Raw genomic sequence first — 17,899 nt, forward strand, 5'->3', positions numbered from 1 at the left:
AGTGAGCTCACACTTAGTGGAAGTTGAGAGCGTTTCAATAGTGAGGGAAGAGTCTTGTAATCTTGTTCAATAAAGCTCAATTTTTCTTCTACGTGGACATACATGGTTTCTCACCGAACCACGTAATTGTTGGTGTATTTTAGCTCTTGTTTCTATTGTGTGTGCGAGCCAAGATCTCAACAAATGGTTCGGTCCGTGGGAACGAGCACACACAAGATCAGTTTTCTACAGCAATCGAGAAGATTTCTGCGGCGAACTTTGAAGTGGAGAAATTCACTTGCCGAAATGATTTTGGGTTGTGGAGACTCAAGATGAAGGCGATCTTGATGCAGCAAGGTCTATGAGAAATTTTGAATGGCAGTGGGAGTGATGACAAGAAGCCTGAGACCGATGAGAAAGAGAGGGGAAAGCTGCAAGATATGCAATACACGACATATAACACTTCGATTTAGGGAGGTTTCCAAAGAGGATACAACGAGTGTGTGGTTGAAGTTGGAGTCATCATACATGACAAAGTCTCTTGCAAATCGGCTACACTTGAAGCAGGAGCTGCTGATTTTCAAGATATCAGATGCAAGAAAAACTTTGGAAAATGCATCGATGATCTTGAAAACATAGATGAACAGATCAAGGATGGAGAAACAAGGCATTGATGTTTTTGAATTCCCATCCAAAGAGCCATGAGCATTTCAAAGATGTAAAGCTTCTTGGAAGAGTCTAAGATCAGCTATGAAGAAATCCATTCAGTCTTGAAACTCAAAGATTACCAGAGATCTACAATGAAGCAACCAGATCCAACAGTTGGGAGTCTATATCTGAAGAATAATGAGAAGGGATCCAAGAAGTTCCAAAAAGAAGCAGGAGAAAGAGAAAGTTGAGGGTGGATAAGAGACTAGAATTCTTGCCATCTTTTCTTTTTCTTTTTTTTTCAAATAAACTCCTATAGAAAGGAGGAAGATTACAACTGACGTCAAGAGAGCTCGAACTCGGCACCTCATACAATAATGTCTAAGCTCATTGCCGTTAGGATAAGGGCTCTGGACAAGAAGCCTAGCCATCTTTCAAAAAAAAAATAAAAATTCTAGCTCAGATGCAAGAAGCCTAGCCATCTTAAGAAGGCATGCTTTGCTTGGAAAAGAAAGCATGAGCAAGAGAAAAATGGTGGTGGAGAGATAGCTGATCTGGCTCAAGAAGTAGGAAAAGACACCCGATCCCTTGAATATACATGGTGGAACTGCTAGTGAAGAGTCATGGATAATGGAGTCTGGGTGCAGTTTTCACATTTGCTCTCACCGATCTTGATTCTAAAATTCAGGGAATTCTCAGGGATCAGTGATGCTGGGCAATGATCAGACCTGTAAGGTCAAAGGGATTGAAGAAATACACCTGAAAACAAGAAATGGAAGCATTAAGATACTGACAGAAGTCAGGTTCATACCCAAGATCAAAAGAAATCTGATATCCCTTGGAATGTTGGAATCAAAGGGATATAAAATTAATTCAAGTGATGGAATGCTAAGAGTCACAAAGGATTCAAGAGTGATCATGGAAGCTAAAAGGATAAATAACTTGTATAATCTGCTGGCTGAAACAGTGACTGGAGCTACCAACATCTCTCGGTCAGTGAGTTTGGATTCTTCGGCCAAGAAGTGTGTGATGCTGGGATATCAAGCTGGTGTGAAGGCTTACAGACCGTGGAGCCTAAAGAAAGAAGGCCAGAAAATTATTGTGAGCAGAGATGTGACTTTCAATGAAGAAGAAATGTCATTCAAAAATAGGCAGGCTACAAAATTTTGAGATAGATGAGGGTCCCACTAGGTCAGAACTTCATGAAGATACTGATATTTTGGATTTTGAAGAAGAAGGTGGAGCTCCATAACCATCTCAAAATATGGGCAATCAACAGCCAGCCAGCAGCTGTAAATCAAAATTCAAGAAGAAATTTCAAGTTGGAGGTGAGAGAAGTTGAAACTATACGTTTCAAAGACAGATTGATAGCTAGAGGTTTCACACAATTAGAAGGAATTGACTACACAGTTTTTTTCTCTATAGTGGTGGAGCGCACCTCCATCAGAATTTTCTTGCTAGCTCATTTTGATTGGGAGCTGCACCAACTAGATGTCAAAACTGCATTCCTACATGGAGATTTAGAAGAAACAATTTACATGGTGCAACCAAGAAATTTTGAGAACCTTGGGGAAGAGCAGAAAGTATACTTGTTGAGAAAGAGTCTCTATGAACTTAAGCAAAGTAGCAAGCAATGGAATATAAAATTCCATGAGCATATGGAGACCACGGGGTTTCAGAGATCTAGTTTTAACAACTGCGTATATATAAAGAAGGAAAGGGAACAAATAGTTGCTTACCTGCTGCTATATGTAGATGGCATATTGTTAGTAGATTCAAGTAAAAGAGAGCTGCAGCTGGTTCAAGCAAAGTAGATGGCATATTGTTAAAATTTGTCCAAGCAGATTATGTTAATAAAGTGATAGAGAAATTTGAGATGAAGGATGCGAAGTTTGTGTCTATTCCCTTAGCTAGCCACTTCAGACTCAGCAAAGAGCAGATGCCAAAAAACAGAAGAAGATAGGAAGGAGATGAAATTGATACCATATGCCAACATAGTAGTAGGCAGTGTGATGTATTTGATGATATGTACAAGGTCGGATGTGGCACACGCTATCAGTGTGGCTAGTAGATATATGGCTAAGCCAGGCAAGGAGCATTGGAATGTTCTAAAATGGATTCTGATCTGAGAGGTTCTGTGAAAGTTGGCCTACAATTTGGAGGTGGAGATTGGTGAGAAAATGATGAGATTATGGAGGGCTTCTGTGACTCGGACTATGCAGCCAACTTGGACAAAAGAAACAGAGTGGCTATATCTTTACACTATTTGGCACAACAGTAAGTTGGAAATAAAATCTGCCGTCTGTGGTTGCTCAACCTACAACTGAGGCTGAGTACATCTCACTGACCGCAGTTGCAAAGGAAGGAAAATGACTACAAAGAATTCTTTAAGACTTTGACATTTATTTAGATGGAGTGAAGATAAACTGTGATATCAACTCAGTCATATGCTTAGAAAAGCATCAAATGTTCCATGAAAGGAACAAGCATAACGATGTCAAGATAAAAGAAATTAAAGTGTGTTTGTAAACTAGGGTGTGAGTGTGCATGTGAGAAACTACTAGATGAAACTTACTAAAAATGGCTAGACAAAAGGTAAAGGGAATCAAAGGATATGCGGTGCAGAAAAGTTGAAAAAGTGCATGTACAAAAGCAAAAAAGCAACACAAGTGGTCTCATTCTTTGATTGTGACATTTTCTTCTTCACCAAGCTAAACTAACAAGATCTAACAAACTCCATTGATGAATGTTCAAGCTTGAAAATTCATAAATGCAATATTTAACTTGACATCGAGAACGAAAGCAAGAAAAACTGAGATCTACGCAAACTGGTCAACATGAGAGGGTGACAGAAACAAGCAAAAACGAATTCCATGCATTTTTCAGAAACTTAACCCTATAAAACTTGTAAACACTTGAGGAAAAACTAGATCTAACAAAGCTAGGCAGATTCAAGCACTTAAACAATAGAAATCAACATAAAACTACCAGATCTAGCTAACTAACTAGGGTTTAAGAAATCGTAAGCAGCTGAAACACAAAATAAAACCACCATAAACTTCATTGCATTCAAGATTATCACCCAAAAGATGTTACAACTAAAGTAGCTACTGGAATCCAAGTCAAATGCAAGCAAAACAAGTACTTAAGCTAAGAAATCTTAAAAACAAAGCAAGTAAAAGATTGTTTGGCTCCTCAGAAACTGAAACTGGAAGAACTTCTGGAATTACAGCGACTGGAATGAATCAGGCATTATGACCCCCCACCGGCCCGTGGCCGGAATCTTCAAGTCAGACTGCTGGATTTAGAGAGCGGAACTAAGAGCTAATGGAGCTATTCTCCCTAAAAAAAGTGATCCCTTTTCTTTATGTTCAACCCTGTTTATAGGGTTGCTTGCCCTAATTTCTAGGGCTGCCTCTTCATGCGAAATGATAATTTTGCCCCTCTTTAGATAGTGATTGTTCCAAGGAAGTCCTTCTTTCTCGTGTCCAGCTCCATGGCATCCATCCTGACCAGTTTGAACCTTTCTGCCAGTTTGCACTTTTTCTGCGCCTTTTCACGCGAATTCCTTCTGACTCCTTTCCTCCTGATTTGTACCTTATCCTGCACACTTCAACAACTAATTTGCACATATTATCTATTTAAAAACGGTATACTGGCCAGTAACCAAGGCACAAAACTCGGCTCATCACTCACCTGTGACCAAGCTCCCTCATGTATAGATAAGGGTTGTAGTAACCCTCATATATGCAATGTGATCATATCTATTCTTTTGACAAACATCACACTCTATGGTGATTTCTCCATCTTAGTCCAATAAAAAAGTGAGTTCGACCTCTTGTAAGTAGCTAGGATCCAAGACCATCCTCCTTTACTTGAATAGTGGAAAGCCTTAATAATTTGTCTTCTCATGCCTTCATCATTCCCAATTACCAACCTTCCTTTTCTACGAAGTTGATCACCAAGCCAAGTGAATTAGACTTAGTGATTCTGCTTCAGTTCTACAATGATAGCAGCCAATTTAGCATCAGATCTCCATTTGGCCTCAATATGTGGATAAAGGTCCACTGAAACAGTAGAAATAGCCATACAAATTACTTCATAGAGTGTTATTGTGAATTTTTTAGTATGAAGTATAAGCGCAAATAATCACAAACAAATAATAAATGTCCTAAAAATACTTCTAAACTGCAAGAGAATAATATCAAAATAGTACTTCGCGGTCGAACCCACAAGAAGGCGGTTCGGATGAACAGGTTATGAAAAGGAGACTAAAAAGCGGTAAAACGGAGATAAGCTGAGGATATAAACAATATCAAAACAAAAGTCACCAAAGGATAAAAGCTACTACTAGATTCTGAATTGTTTCAATCTATTTCACCAGACTCGTTCTAATACAATCTAAGTAATTAAGGATCGTATTTATTTTACACTCACCGCAGCTGAACACTTGGTGAGGGAATTGTACAACTAAGATAAGCTAAACACGTCTCAAAGTCCATACTCACTAACCTTTCACCCCTGCAGGTAGTACAATAGGCTACTGATTAATTTCTAGAAATAGGAAATTCATCATCTGGAGAAATAAAGTTCAAAACAATTCCTTCTACAAATTAGGAGTAACTAGACCTGCCCAAGGTTTACCGAACCGGCGGTTAAAACCGAAATCGTGAGAATTTACCCGAACTGAAACCGTCGATTTTTGAACTGAGGTTCGGTTCAGGTACAAAAATTTTCGAACCGACACCGTGCCGAAACCGCCGGTTCCAAACCGGAACCGCGAAAAACCGTGAAACCAAGCCTGAAACGCAAAAAACCGACGGTTCAGAACCGTGAAAAACCGTAAAAAAACCGCCGGAAAACCGCCGGTTCGGAACCGGAACCGTAACCGCGAAACACTCTCACGATTCGGTTCCGGTTTGACAATTTCCAAAACCGGAACCGACGGTTCCTGAACCATGGGCACATCCGCTTTTATAAAACCGGAACCGACGGTTCCTTGTGTGAATCTCTAGGGTTCTCCGTGTGGCAGCATAGGGGAAATATAAAAGCGGAGAAAAAAGATGAAAGAGTGAAAGGCGGAATAAAAGATGAGAATTATGAGATGTTGAAAAGAATGAGATCTAATAGGATTTGAATTCTTGAAGTTTAACTGCATTGCGCAACTTTCGTAAAACGACTATAACTTTCTCTACTGGACTCTGATTGAGGCATGCAAGGTACCTACGCGAAACTCTTTCGATGATGAAGACATGGATGGTGTTATAAGAGCATTTAGAGATCATCTTGAGAGGCCGATTACTCTAAGAAAGGCTATATTTTCTTAAAAGATCAATTAAGGGCTTTGAGATTACCCATAATACAATACTCCAAGAAATCCTCTAAGCTGAGATACATCTGATGGTGTTGGCCGTTTCAGTATAGCCTAAATTTTCATTTGATTTGTTGAAACACCAACTTTAGAGATTGTGTGGCCTAGATATTCCACTCGTGGCAACCTAAATGAACACTTGTTGTGCTTAGCAAAAAGTAAGAATTCCCTGATTTTTCTAAAGACTAACTCCAAATACCAAAGATTAGTATATCATCAAAGAAAACCAGCATAAATTGTCTCAAATACGGTCTGAAAACCTCATTCATCAACCCTTGAAACATAGCAAGTGCATTGGTAAATTCACATGGCATAACAACAAACTCATAGTGTCTAATGTGGGTCTTAAAATCCAAGTTAACACTAAAATGAGCCTCAAAAACTCTAAGAAAATGAATAAAACCAATGGGAAAAATATGCATCAACATTTAAATCTTGCTTTTTCTTATGAACAAGCTGCATTTTTTATCACAATATATAACAACTCATAATCAACTATATCCCAATTGTATATCACATTATCACTCGATGACATTCGAATATGCTAAACAACTCGATATTAATGACCATGAATGAATGACTAAAAGAGAAAGCTAAACAGAGGATATTTCATGCAGGCTCTATAGAATATTATTTTAAGCTACACAAGTTATGCATGCTTGATTTTAAGCTACTATAAGAGCCTGCATGATTTTAAACTACACAATTTAATGCAAACATTCTAATAGTATTCTCTCAAATTCTCGAAAGTTGGTACCACAAAAATTAATGCCAAACTTATTAAGTAAAACATTGTCTGCAATGTGCAATAGCCAATAAGGAAGAGAATCCTCCTCTTTTAAAATAGAGACAACTCAATTAACTCTAGGGTGGATGGGCGAGACTTTATTTAAATTATTCTGAAATTGATGAAATCTGTGGCAAATGAAATATGCATGTCTAGTGTATAGGATATAAATTTCAAAGCTCAACACATGCATAGAAATGTCTGAAAAATCACACAACATTCTCAACACATTGAAATAGCCGATGTATTTTTTAAAAGCCTAAGAAAATATTTTGGTCAGTGCAACAAGCCTCACAATTCAATACCAAAAGGGTGCTTATTCACTATATTCTTGCCACCATTGCATTTCATTTTCATAGTTGAAGTTCATCCACATACATATAAGGCACAAGATGATGTATGCTAAACATAAAAATATGTGAACAGAACAACAATATAAGCATTATTAACAATCAACCTTAGCCAGCAAAATTACATTTAATCACAATATAAAAGGTAGTATTGTTTTAATTCAACTTTAAACTATCGAAGTAACAAGAGTTCAAAAACTCTTATTTTTCAAATACTAATTCAAAAATTTCCAAACTTTAATAAATTACTTTAGTAATTCAAAACAAAGTACAAACACTTTTATTTAATCAAGATAACTTCGAATCTCCAAATTTTCGGGGGCGTTACAAATACAGTACGAACAATGCGTGAGGTTAGGTTAGTGAAGAACCCTTTTCAAAATAAATAATCTCCAATCTAGAGGTAACATGCTACAATTCAAAGATGATCAATTTAGAGGGATCAAACTTCAAGCATTGTCTTTGTAATAAACCCTAAAATTAATATTATCAAGCGAAGATTGAGTATAGACTTTTATTGATATCTGTAATCTTGCAATCTTAAACTTTCCACAATGCTAAAATCAAGCAACAATGTGGATTCATTTTTAACTTCCCAGAAACAAATGAACTTCACATACCATAACATTTCCTTAGCCGCTGGAATGATAAATACAAAGAGGAACCTGAAGATAAAAGGAGTAACAACATTAGTTGAAAACAAGAGAAAACTGTGAATGATAAATAGATATAATAGTGCAAAAGCACCCAGGGATAGTTTCAAAAACTCTGCTGGAGACATTGAAAACTTAGCAGGATGTTAGATGTGATTAGCTAGTAGCTTAATCTGTACAAAAAAACGATCATGGGCCATGACGGTGTATTTTCAGTTACGTCATCTTCCTTCCAGCTCACTTCCAAAGTCGAGAGGTTCATGAGTAGCTTGATAGTACTACAGGAAGGTCTGAAATGTTAATAAGAAGAGTACCGCCCTCAGCAAGCGGATATCTTCTTTCGTTTGTAGTATTTTAAGAAGACCTTGGTGCTTCCAGATTGTCTGCCATTGCTCGTGGCTAGTAGAGGATAACCAAGGGCGGGTTGGAGAGATGAATAGTCCAGGGCAGTTTGTTGATTCACCACCTATACACATAGTGAAACAGTGAAAATTTCATTGAAAATAAGTAAATTATTGAACTTGAATCTGTTTAATGACAAAATAATGAAGTACCACTATGGCTTTTTCAGCAGAGGAGCAACCGGCATCGCCATTGTCAGCTACTGTTTTGTCGCTGAGGTGAAAAGGAAAAAATGAGAAACAAAAGTCTGTAGCTGGAATTAAAACATTGAGATGAGATATTAAGAGATATATTCAAGATATAATTGGAACATTCTAGATATATCATAGCATAGAGGTGAGTATATAGTGTTACCATGCTGATTCCTGCTCCATGACGTCAGTCTCCTCTACTTGTTTCCCTTCCAGAACTTCAGATACAGGGCTGATTACACCAACCCCGATGTCAGCATTGTTGTCTACATGGTCACAACCCGTTGTTTGGTTTTCTGCAGACAGGTTTAAAAGGAGGTTACATCTCTTTTTGTTAAGAAACGGCCCTTCGATCAAAAAACAGTTTGCAGCAATTCATTTACCTGCAGGTAGATCACTCTTCAACATTTTCTGGCAAAATATCGTACCCTGGAAGTCGAGGAAAGTATAGACCAGAAAATTTAATCTCTCTGATTCATCCATCTTGGAGAACCCAAATGAAGAGATCCAAGTGTTCAAAACACTAGGAACAGCTGGCAAAACAAGCCTCTCGACTCCCAATTCTGCGAGTTGCTGCAAAAGCCAAATACACCAAATAAGCAAAATAACACAGCACCAACAGACACTTCAACAGTTCAACTGAATACAACTGCAAGTCATTTCTATCTTGGGAAGCCGGCTTTGCATGAAAGAAGAACTGTATAATGAAGAGGCAGCTTCATGCCATCCAGACCAAGTGTATGGACTGGGATAAGATTTTGAAGGCATGGACATAAGGTGAGAGAGCCAACCCATTTCTCCATGTAATCATTTGTAGACACTGATTACAACACGACTCATTATGCAGGTACAAGGGAAATGAAGCAAAACAATGGAGTTCTAAAATGTAGGAGCAGAATACCTTCTCAAGTTCATTCATCAGAATTCTACACATCCCAAGTCGACGATATTGAAACCGTGTGGCGACGAGAGGGACTTCTGCAACTGTTTTGCCATATATCCTGGAATCAGTAGGCATAGAATTTGAGGTACTTCAACGTAACAATATACAAGAGTTTCAAATAAGAATGTGAAGCATCAAATACCTCACGGAAGCCGCTGAGATCAAGTCGTCATTCTTTTCCAATAATACTGTATAAAATCCTTGAAAGTTCAAACGGTTGAGATCTGACCTGTAAATCAAAATATCAGTACTACATATATATCTAACCCGCAACTGAAAATATTAGTACCACTTATATTGTGTTATATTCCTTATATCCTCAATAAATAAAATACTAGTACCACTTACATAATGCTTATGTTCTTCATATAATAAATAAACAAGGATCTAAGATGATAAGCAAGGTACATGGGGATAATATTCCATTAAATTATACTCCCTGTGTTCTTAAAATAGAACTTTTTTTTCCTTTTTGGTCCATTTCTTAAAAGTAGAAACTTTCCATTTTTAGGAAATGGGCCCCACAATCCACTACCACTAATTCTACTACCTTTCTCTTTCTCTCTCTTACTTTATCCATTTTTCTCTTTCTCTCTGTTACTTTACCAATTTTGCATTTAAATCTATGCCGTTTCAAAAGTTCCTATTTTAAGAAACAGAGGGAGCAATAATTTCAATCTATAGTCCACTACTATCCATCAGATTTGCTAGATGTATGAATGGGCAAGACGAATAAGGATTACAAGGATACGCAAAAGTTGACACATATTGCAAAATTGCATAGCAATAGATTCTAGAGAATATGCATAAGTAGCGATGGGGAGACGAGACTAGCATACCTTCGATTAAAGATAATGTCTTCCATTAGATCCCTCCTGGTCCTAGGCTCTTTGACGGGTTCAAAACATTCATGCATCACGCTGAGGGCCACATTAAGCTTGCAGTAACTCTCCACCGAACTCTCGTCATCATATGTCACAGCATTCTTAGAAATATTTGATTCCATGTACTTCACTAAAGTCCAAGTCATATTTTCAGTTCCTACAGGAATCTTTTTCCCCAGAAGCCCATTCAGACCATCAAATATCTGCAACAGAACAGTTATATTTAAACAAAGCCCATGTGATTTTAGAATTCAAGCCATCTTCAACTTTAAAAAAATACCACAATATGCAAACAGAGCTCTATAAAAGGAAAACAGGTAACAGTACCTGTCGACATGTATCTTGGCAGAACAAATCACCTTTAGAACAACATTGTGTATCTCCTTCATTTGTGAGGCATTCAGCGTGAACTACAAAAGGTTGTCAATGATTAGAGCATGATATACTCGAGAATCTAATTTTTAGTTTTTTTTACGAGTAGATATTGACTTACATCGTCGCTCACACTGACAACAGGTGAAAAAAGAAGTGCCTTTGGCTAGTCTATTTCCTGAATCGGATCTGCTCCTGTTGCAAATCTGACAACAGCAGGACGGGCAGAACCAATCACCCTCTGGAACCTCCTGTCAGAGCTAGCATGGTGAAAAATAGAAGAGATCTAAATGACACCAACACAGCCTAGAAGAATTAACTCGATGGTGATACCTATTTTCAGAAGAAATGGACAATCAAGTGCTAAGAAATATAACAAGCGGATGAATTATGAATGTGAGAATACCTTTAAACCAACGCACTGAGTATGAAACGAGGATGGACACAAGTCACACAACAGTAAATCACCTCCGTAGTGACAGACAGAACATATGTCGTCACTTTTTCTATTATGTTGGGCAGCCTTTGGTTGATGTTCTAACCTTGAATTTCGACTGCTATAACGTAGTTTCAGTTGCAACTGGCACTCAAGCAAAGACATACCATCCTCCAAATATATATTTGCAGAAGGTCTACGATCAGAGCTGCCAACATGTGCTTCAAAGTTTCTAAGAGTAAAATTTCCCCCGCAGCAACTACATTTAATCCCTTCGCGAGATATTCGTCCTTCTGCAATTCGAGGACCATTTTTGCCACTACAGTAGTGAACTTTTGCTCTTGGCAAAACCACATTATTGTCAATCAACCAAGACAAGATAGTTCGAGGTGTCTGCTGAGAGGAAGAAGCAGCCTCCTCACGTACCCTTTTACTAGATTGCCTCACTGGGGTTAAAGAATTAGCATTTAAATCTCCTCTCAGTCTCATTGATGCATTAGATTTCCATCCTCTCTTGGGTGATGCCAGCGAAACTTCAAGACAATTTGATTCGAGCTTTCTCCTCTTCTTCCTCGACATTCTGGTTTTATGAGCTTCACATTCGAGCTTTCTCCTCTTCAAGACACATTTGGTTCGCGGAAGATGTGATTTACTTGTCGATAAATTTCCATCATAATTGTTGATGAAGTCTCTATTTACGACTCTTCCCATGGCACGAGAGGGGTCACTGGAAGTAAGTGCACCAGCTTGTACACACCATGTACAGGCTGAAAGAAGAGAGTAAAACATTTTTCCAGTAGGTGACATATAACGTATTTCCCAGCCGTATTGTCCTTTGTTGTGGCGATAAAAAGACCATCCAAGTGCAGACAAGTGTTTCCTTGCTTCCATGCCTTTCAATTTGCCTTCTGCAGACTTTGAAGCTAATGAGCAATAATCCCGCACTGCTTTGGGACAATATTTAGATTCAATTTCAAACTTCTCATCAGTAATGCACGGCGATTTGAACAAGTTTCTGGAAGCTTGGGATTTCCCAGGAGGTGAGGGTGTTTCTTCATATGAACTCATGTAGTTTGCAATGTCGTAGTTTGGGTGCATAGTAACGTGCGATGTGGGTTCCAACTCAAAGTCACCGTGGAACTTCTCGAATACCTCAGGTAGCGAATGAAAAGTTTTCCCATTGGGGGAAATATAGCATTTCCTATTCGAATTTCCCTTACATGTACGTCTAAACTCAATTTTCCAGCCCAGATAAAGTAGATGTTTGCTAACATCTGATGAGAGCCCATTAGGAGCAGTACCTTTACGAGAAGTACCTTTTCTTCCAGCCAAATACTCCTTATAGGAATCAATTGCATCAGGGCATTGCTGAGGCCCCGGAATCAATTGAGGTACAGCAGACTGCCAGTTAAGTCTTCTGGTCTTGGTTGAACTTTTACCTCTCCCTTGTCTCAATTTCAAACTATGAGATTCATCATAACTACTTGAACCAATCCCAGAATCTGCATCTGGATCAGGAGACCAAACTTGTTCGTCCGTGGGGCTAACTGAGACGCGAACTTGATCGTCCTCAATCTGAACCTGATCATTGCTTCCATGATTTACATCAGTTTGCGGAATTCCTTTATCATTAGACTGGAGATCTTCAAAGGGTGCTGCTTCTGCAAGAGAACTACAAAATGGTTCTTTAGATTTTACAATAGATTCACAATCTTTTTCCAGAAATTTCAATGATGTTTGTCCTTGTTTTTGCGCAGATTCACAGGACGAGTTCGCAAAGAGATTCTTAGCAAGAAGCTCTATATTGTCAGAGATCACCTGAAGCAATAATTGTTTCCATACATCCCGTTTAGAGGAAGTCCACTCCCCAAGGTTTTTAAAGTTATCCTTCGTCCTCACTTCATACCATATTTGCTTCACAGAGACAAGGCGAGGATACTCTTGCTCATATTCCTCTAATAATTCAAGAAACAGCCAGTTCCCACGAGATCTCCATTTCTCTGTGACCTCATCCCAATCCTTACTAAACCGCAGATCATCAACCTTGCCCTCAACTTCATCACCCAAATCAGGAAAGAAAATTCTTCTTCTCTCGCACCCATCTTCGTTGTCAAACACCACACCTTCCCACCAGGCGTCGTGATGAAACAAGTCAACACATGCTCCATATTGCAGAGTTCGTGCCCCTACAAGACCCAAAGTCTGTGTTTCTGGACAAGGCCTAATCAAGCCCCTATACTCACCAGGTCTCTTAATTTCTTCATCAAAAACCCCATCAATTGCAGGGGTCACTTTTACTTCCTCAACCAGCTTAGCAGAGCCATCATCACACTCAAGGTGATCATACTCCACTACGCGAACCAATTCCTTGCAGCCGATCACCTTACCAGGATGCCATGAACCAAAAAACCCATCCTCAACGCTCCTCACCTAATCAAGATTCCTCAATGCTAAGCAAATGTTTTTGGCAAAAACAATAAATAGGAACAAAAAGATTATCACCAAATATAGCAATAGGATCACCAAACCAAAATTCCCATAATTTGACCTTCATACCTCATTTATCACATAAATTGAGGCTGAGTAACAATTCTAGTGTATAAAACTCATCAAATTCAAGATAAATTCATGAAATTTACAGGCTACAGCACAAAATATTTACCAATACAAAATTTTGCATGTCCATAAGAAAATAATGAAAACATCACATCCATTTAATCAACCCCATTATTAACTCGATCGTGAATGATTTCCAAAAACCCACATGCAAAGAACACCATAAAGACGTGATTTTCCCACAGAAAACACAATGCAGGAAAAATTTAAGAAGAATAAAACTTCACATTAACGAAATAACGCCTCATAATTCAATAAAATTGACAAAACAACAGTTAAAATTGGGGTAGAATCAAAAGAACGAGAGTTGTAATGATCACAAGAAGAACCAAGAAAAATTGGGCAAAAAGAATAAAACTTTATCTACTAAAAACCAGACACAAGAATTGCGACGAACAAAAGTACCTCAACTTTTTGATGAAGGAGAAGCTTTCTGTTTCTGGCCGCCATTAAGCATGGGATTTTGAGGTTTTGTGTCAACAATTGTGTATGTAATATCAAGGGTTTATTGGAGGTTTTATGTTTGCGTGTGTCAGAGTTGATTTTGTTTCCTTTTATAAAAGTACTCCATCCGTCATGTTAAATGTATATCTTTTTCATGTTAAATGTCTTATCTTTTTCATGTTTTTGTTTTTTTCACCTTTCTTTTTATATTTAAAAAAAAATTCTAACTTTTTATTAAAATATTCAATTACTGTTTTTTTCTCTACTCATTCTATCTAACAAATTTTTCTAAAATCTAGTAACACTTAGGGCATATTCATTAGGATAGAGGGAATACTAACAAAATGGGATTCTTTTTCTTTTTTATTTATGGAGAATTAATTGCTTAATTTTGTTAAATTAGTATGTATACCCAAAAATGTTAATAGGCCCGCCCAACATTCTATCAACCTTTTTCCGCTCACATTTAATTATTATAAACTAAAATATGAAAGTAGAACCTCCACATTCCACTATCTTTTTTCACCAACTTTCCTTTTCATTTTCTAAAATCTGTGCCGAACTTAAATGAAACTCCTAAAAGGGGATGGAGTGAGTATTTAGTAGTACCATTTTTCAAAACGAGTGCTCAAAATGAAACTCCTAGTGTGAAATTCTCGAATGATAAGTTTATAGTATATTTCATGATACTTGCTTTGGAACGTGTGCATGTGCATATAAATATCTCAAACTGATAAGTAGACTGACTAAACTTATCCACGTTTTTGCATGAGCATGATAAATACGTGAACTGATCAAGTAGACTCTCTAAACCTATCCACGTGTCGTTGGACACGTAATCCAAGTGTATCTCAAAAACTTAACTCACAAGCTTCTAATTAACACATAGAAGTAAGGATCGAATCCCACAAGGATAAGGATGGAGGATTATAAGCATGTGTAGGGACATTTTGCAATGGGTTGGTTGCTGCCACACTGCTTTGGGTGGGTTAAGAATTACTTCTTCCGTCCACAAATAGGAGTCTCATTTCTATCTGACACGGGTTTTAAGAAATGTTAAGAAAAGTGGGTGGAAGAAAGTTACTAGAATAAGGTCTCACTTGAATGTATTAGTTTTAAATGATATGTGAGTGAAATGAGTTAGTGGAATGTGGGGTCTCTTTACCATTTATGGTAATTATGAACTGAGACTCCTATTTGTAGACGGACCAAAATGAAAAAACGAGACTCTTATTCATGGACAGAGGGAGTAGCTACTTAACTTAGGCAAAGAAACAAAAAATTCTACCTAGACTGATCAGTTAGACTAGAAAGACATGAAAGCATGAATAAAGTGATTACATGAAATGGTACGTGCAATGAGTAAACATTTAAATATGAACTAAATCAACCAAGAGCATCTAATTAAAATGATTCTCGGCTGGAGTTACTAAAAATAGGCCAACATGCATGCAAAAGTAAATTGAGACCATATTTTTCCAATTGACCTATTTAAGGACAAAAAAACTAGAAAAGTTGCAAAGCATAAAGTAAACTTCAAAACTGATTCCCTAAATGGATTTCTCCTGCATCTTCTTCAAGTAACTACATCTTCTTCAAGTAATTAAACAAAACATAGCATTACAATCACCATTTATGACAAACCTTCCGAAAAACAGTACATGCTTCATAAGAAACGTAAATACGAAATTGAGGTTGAAATGACTAAATCTACTCAATATGATCAACTAGTGCGCGAATAAAACAGAACTAAATAACCATGCATTCTACGCAAAGTAAACTAGATCTACGAACTTAAACAACTAACAATTTTGAAAAACATCTATTCAAATATAAATAAAAACGCAACATCATTAGGACCAACTAAAACTTCCATAATAAGAAAGATCAAACGATGTCCAACTTCAAAATAACAAGATCAAACTCAAGCAGCGAATAACTAAGAGGTTTCAAAAGCTAACATGTCAAACACTTCAAAACACTTGAGATATAAAACTAAAATGCGCAAAACAGAAAGTAAAATCTTCACTCCAAAGAGTGGTTGTAACATCCATGACCAAAATATGCATCATTTTATATTTTGATGTATTATATTGTTATTTGCATAATAAATAGTATATTAATTGGATGTTATAGAGACTAATAAACTGAATATTGTGACATATGCATATGTGATAAGGCTAATTTCATGCATCGGTATGCGCAAAAAAATGTTATAATTTGCTGGGTCTAACACGTTTCCTAAGCCAGGTGTGTGAAGAAAAGCGCTAGATCAAGGAAGTAAGGAAGGAGATGGTCTAGCGAGAGAAAGGAGTGAAAATGAGCAGAATTTACAAAGAAAAGTGGCGTGACAGAGGAGTCTACAGCTGAGGGCAACAAAGTCATTATCAATACCTCGCTGGGCCCACCTAAAACGCCTATATATTGAGAAGAGCATGCAACGCAGAACATACAGTTTTTATTCTTCTTAGCTCATACATTTACACACACACTTGGGAAAAATTCTGGGGATAATCGTGATAGGGGGGTTACTTTCTAAAGATCTCGAGTTTGGTAACGTCGTCCTAGTGAGGGCGAAGATACAATTGTTTTACTTTCAGCTGTTTTTTTTTGCTAGTTTCCACCGTCGAACTTCACTTTTGGGAGTCGACTTTGATGTTGATGATGTTTAACTGCTTATCGCTCATGGATCTGAGTTTAGGCTGTTTAATTTCAAGTCATTTTGCTTAGATCTCTCTGCATTGTTAGCGTAATTCTTAAAATTGCTATGTCGATCTCCGCTTATTTCGTTATTGAGGTGTTTGATGTGGAATTTGGTGACAGATCTGTGGTTGATTGAGTGTTCGGAGCTTAAATTTGAAAATCTGACGTGATGGAGAATTTTTTCTGTTTGGAGTCCGTGTCGGACGCTTGGATCCGGAGTGGATTTAGCGTCTGAAGTTGGTTTTGGCGTGTGAAAGAAACAGTAGTTGATAGACTTGTTTAATTTCCTTTGTTTTCTATTTCACTTCGTCTAGGTATGCAGATCTGTTAAGTTCTTCGTTATTTATGCATAGATTTGATTTCAAGTTAGTAGCCCTGTTTTTTGATTTGCTTATTTGTTTTCTCAAGAAGTTTTATGCGAATTTGGTTGTAGAAGACGATGTCACTGTCAGTTAGTACGAGAGTTAGTTATTCTGCCACTTTCCAGTCGTACTCTGCTTTTTCTTAGATGTGGTCCCATCGTAGAATTATTTCCTAGGTCTAGCTGTTAGGTTAAGTTTCTTTCTAATATTCCCAAGTCAAGTTAATTTTAATTTTCCTCAACCAAAGAAAATGCGTGGCAGCAGGCCAACACCAAAAATACTCCCAAATCATGATTACGGTCTTGCGCATTCATCTACGTGGGATCGATCCCTAACTATACTAGGTTTAGTAAAGTGGTTGAGGGATTTTTGAAGCGGGGAAGTACTTGTGTGTCCAACGACCGGGATTCCTAACCTACGAGTTCCTAGACCCAGTGATCTAGTGGACTTGCTTGCTGGATGGGGAACCTGCCTTATTTGAATATCGCAACACTGCACACACACTACACTTGTACTATCACATCTCGAGAAGCTTCAAGTGGCGCCGTTGCCGGGGAATGGATGGCGTTTGCTGTATTAAGGATTTGGTGTAAATATTCTAATTTTTGTTATTTTCTTTCTCACTGACAGTTTATGAAAGCGGGCTTCCAATCTGGAAGTTGGGCAAGTTCATCTGGATCAGGGAGTGGCCAGTACGAGTGGCGAATCAAGCAATCTACATCTACCATCACTACTAGATCAGGATTGAGAACGGAAGA

The 17,899-nt window shown here is 37.7% G+C and overlaps 1 protein-coding gene across 6 annotated transcripts; it reads right to left on the bottom strand.

Annotated features, from left to right (window-relative positions):
• Positions 1-3,670: 3,670 nt before the first annotated feature.
• LOC125201428 lies at positions 3,671-14,271 on the bottom strand. 6 transcript variants are annotated; one of them, XM_048099526.1, is made up of 16 exons: positions 14,038-14,271; positions 10,987-13,446; positions 10,702-10,831; positions 10,536-10,618; positions 10,164-10,411; positions 9,467-9,553; positions 9,283-9,382; positions 8,765-8,954; positions 8,545-8,677; positions 8,343-8,403; positions 7,756-8,254; positions 5,982-6,125; positions 5,257-5,428; positions 5,065-5,148; positions 4,324-4,694; positions 3,671-4,246 (listed from the first exon to the last, which is right to left on the bottom strand). In XM_048099526.1, the coding sequence occupies exons 1-11, from the start codon at positions 14,080-14,082 to the stop codon at positions 8,108-8,110; spliced, it is 3,684 nt and encodes a 1,227-aa protein (XP_047955483.1). In that variant the 5' UTR covers positions 14,083-14,271; the 3' UTR covers positions 3,671-4,246; positions 4,324-4,694; positions 5,065-5,148; positions 5,257-5,428; positions 5,982-6,125; positions 7,756-8,107. The 6 variants fall into 6 exon arrangements, with proteins under 6 accessions (XP_047955483.1, XP_047955486.1, XP_047955484.1 ...); XM_048099529.1 differs by lacking the exons at positions 5,065-5,148; positions 5,257-5,428; positions 5,982-6,125 and having other exon boundaries at positions 3,671-4,230; positions 4,324-4,628; XM_048099527.1 differs by lacking the exons at positions 5,065-5,148; positions 5,257-5,428; positions 5,982-6,125 and having other exon boundaries at positions 3,671-4,237; positions 4,324-4,628.
• Positions 14,272-17,899: the final 3,628 nt, after the last annotated feature.

Source organism: Salvia hispanica, chromosome 1, assembly GCF_023119035.1.
Source record: "Salvia hispanica cultivar TCC Black 2014 chromosome 1, UniMelb_Shisp_WGS_1.0, whole genome shotgun sequence".
Lineage (NCBI taxonomy): Eukaryota > Viridiplantae > Streptophyta > Magnoliopsida > Lamiales > Lamiaceae > Salvia > Salvia hispanica.

Bases quoted from the DNA above. Each gene is read 5' to 3' on its own strand.
- LOC125201428 (XM_048099529.1), bottom strand. From the start codon at position 14,082: ATGGCGGCCAGAAACAGAAAGCTTCTCCTTCATCAAAAAGTTGAG. The intron at 8,404-8,544 runs GTAACACTATAT...TTTTCACCTCAG, and splicing joins ATGGAGCAGGAATCAGCATG to CGACAAAACAGTAGCTGACA. The intron at 8,255-8,342 runs GTACTTCATTAT...CTATGTGTATAG, and splicing joins CTGCTGAAAAAGCCATAGTG to GTGGTGAATCAACAAACTGC.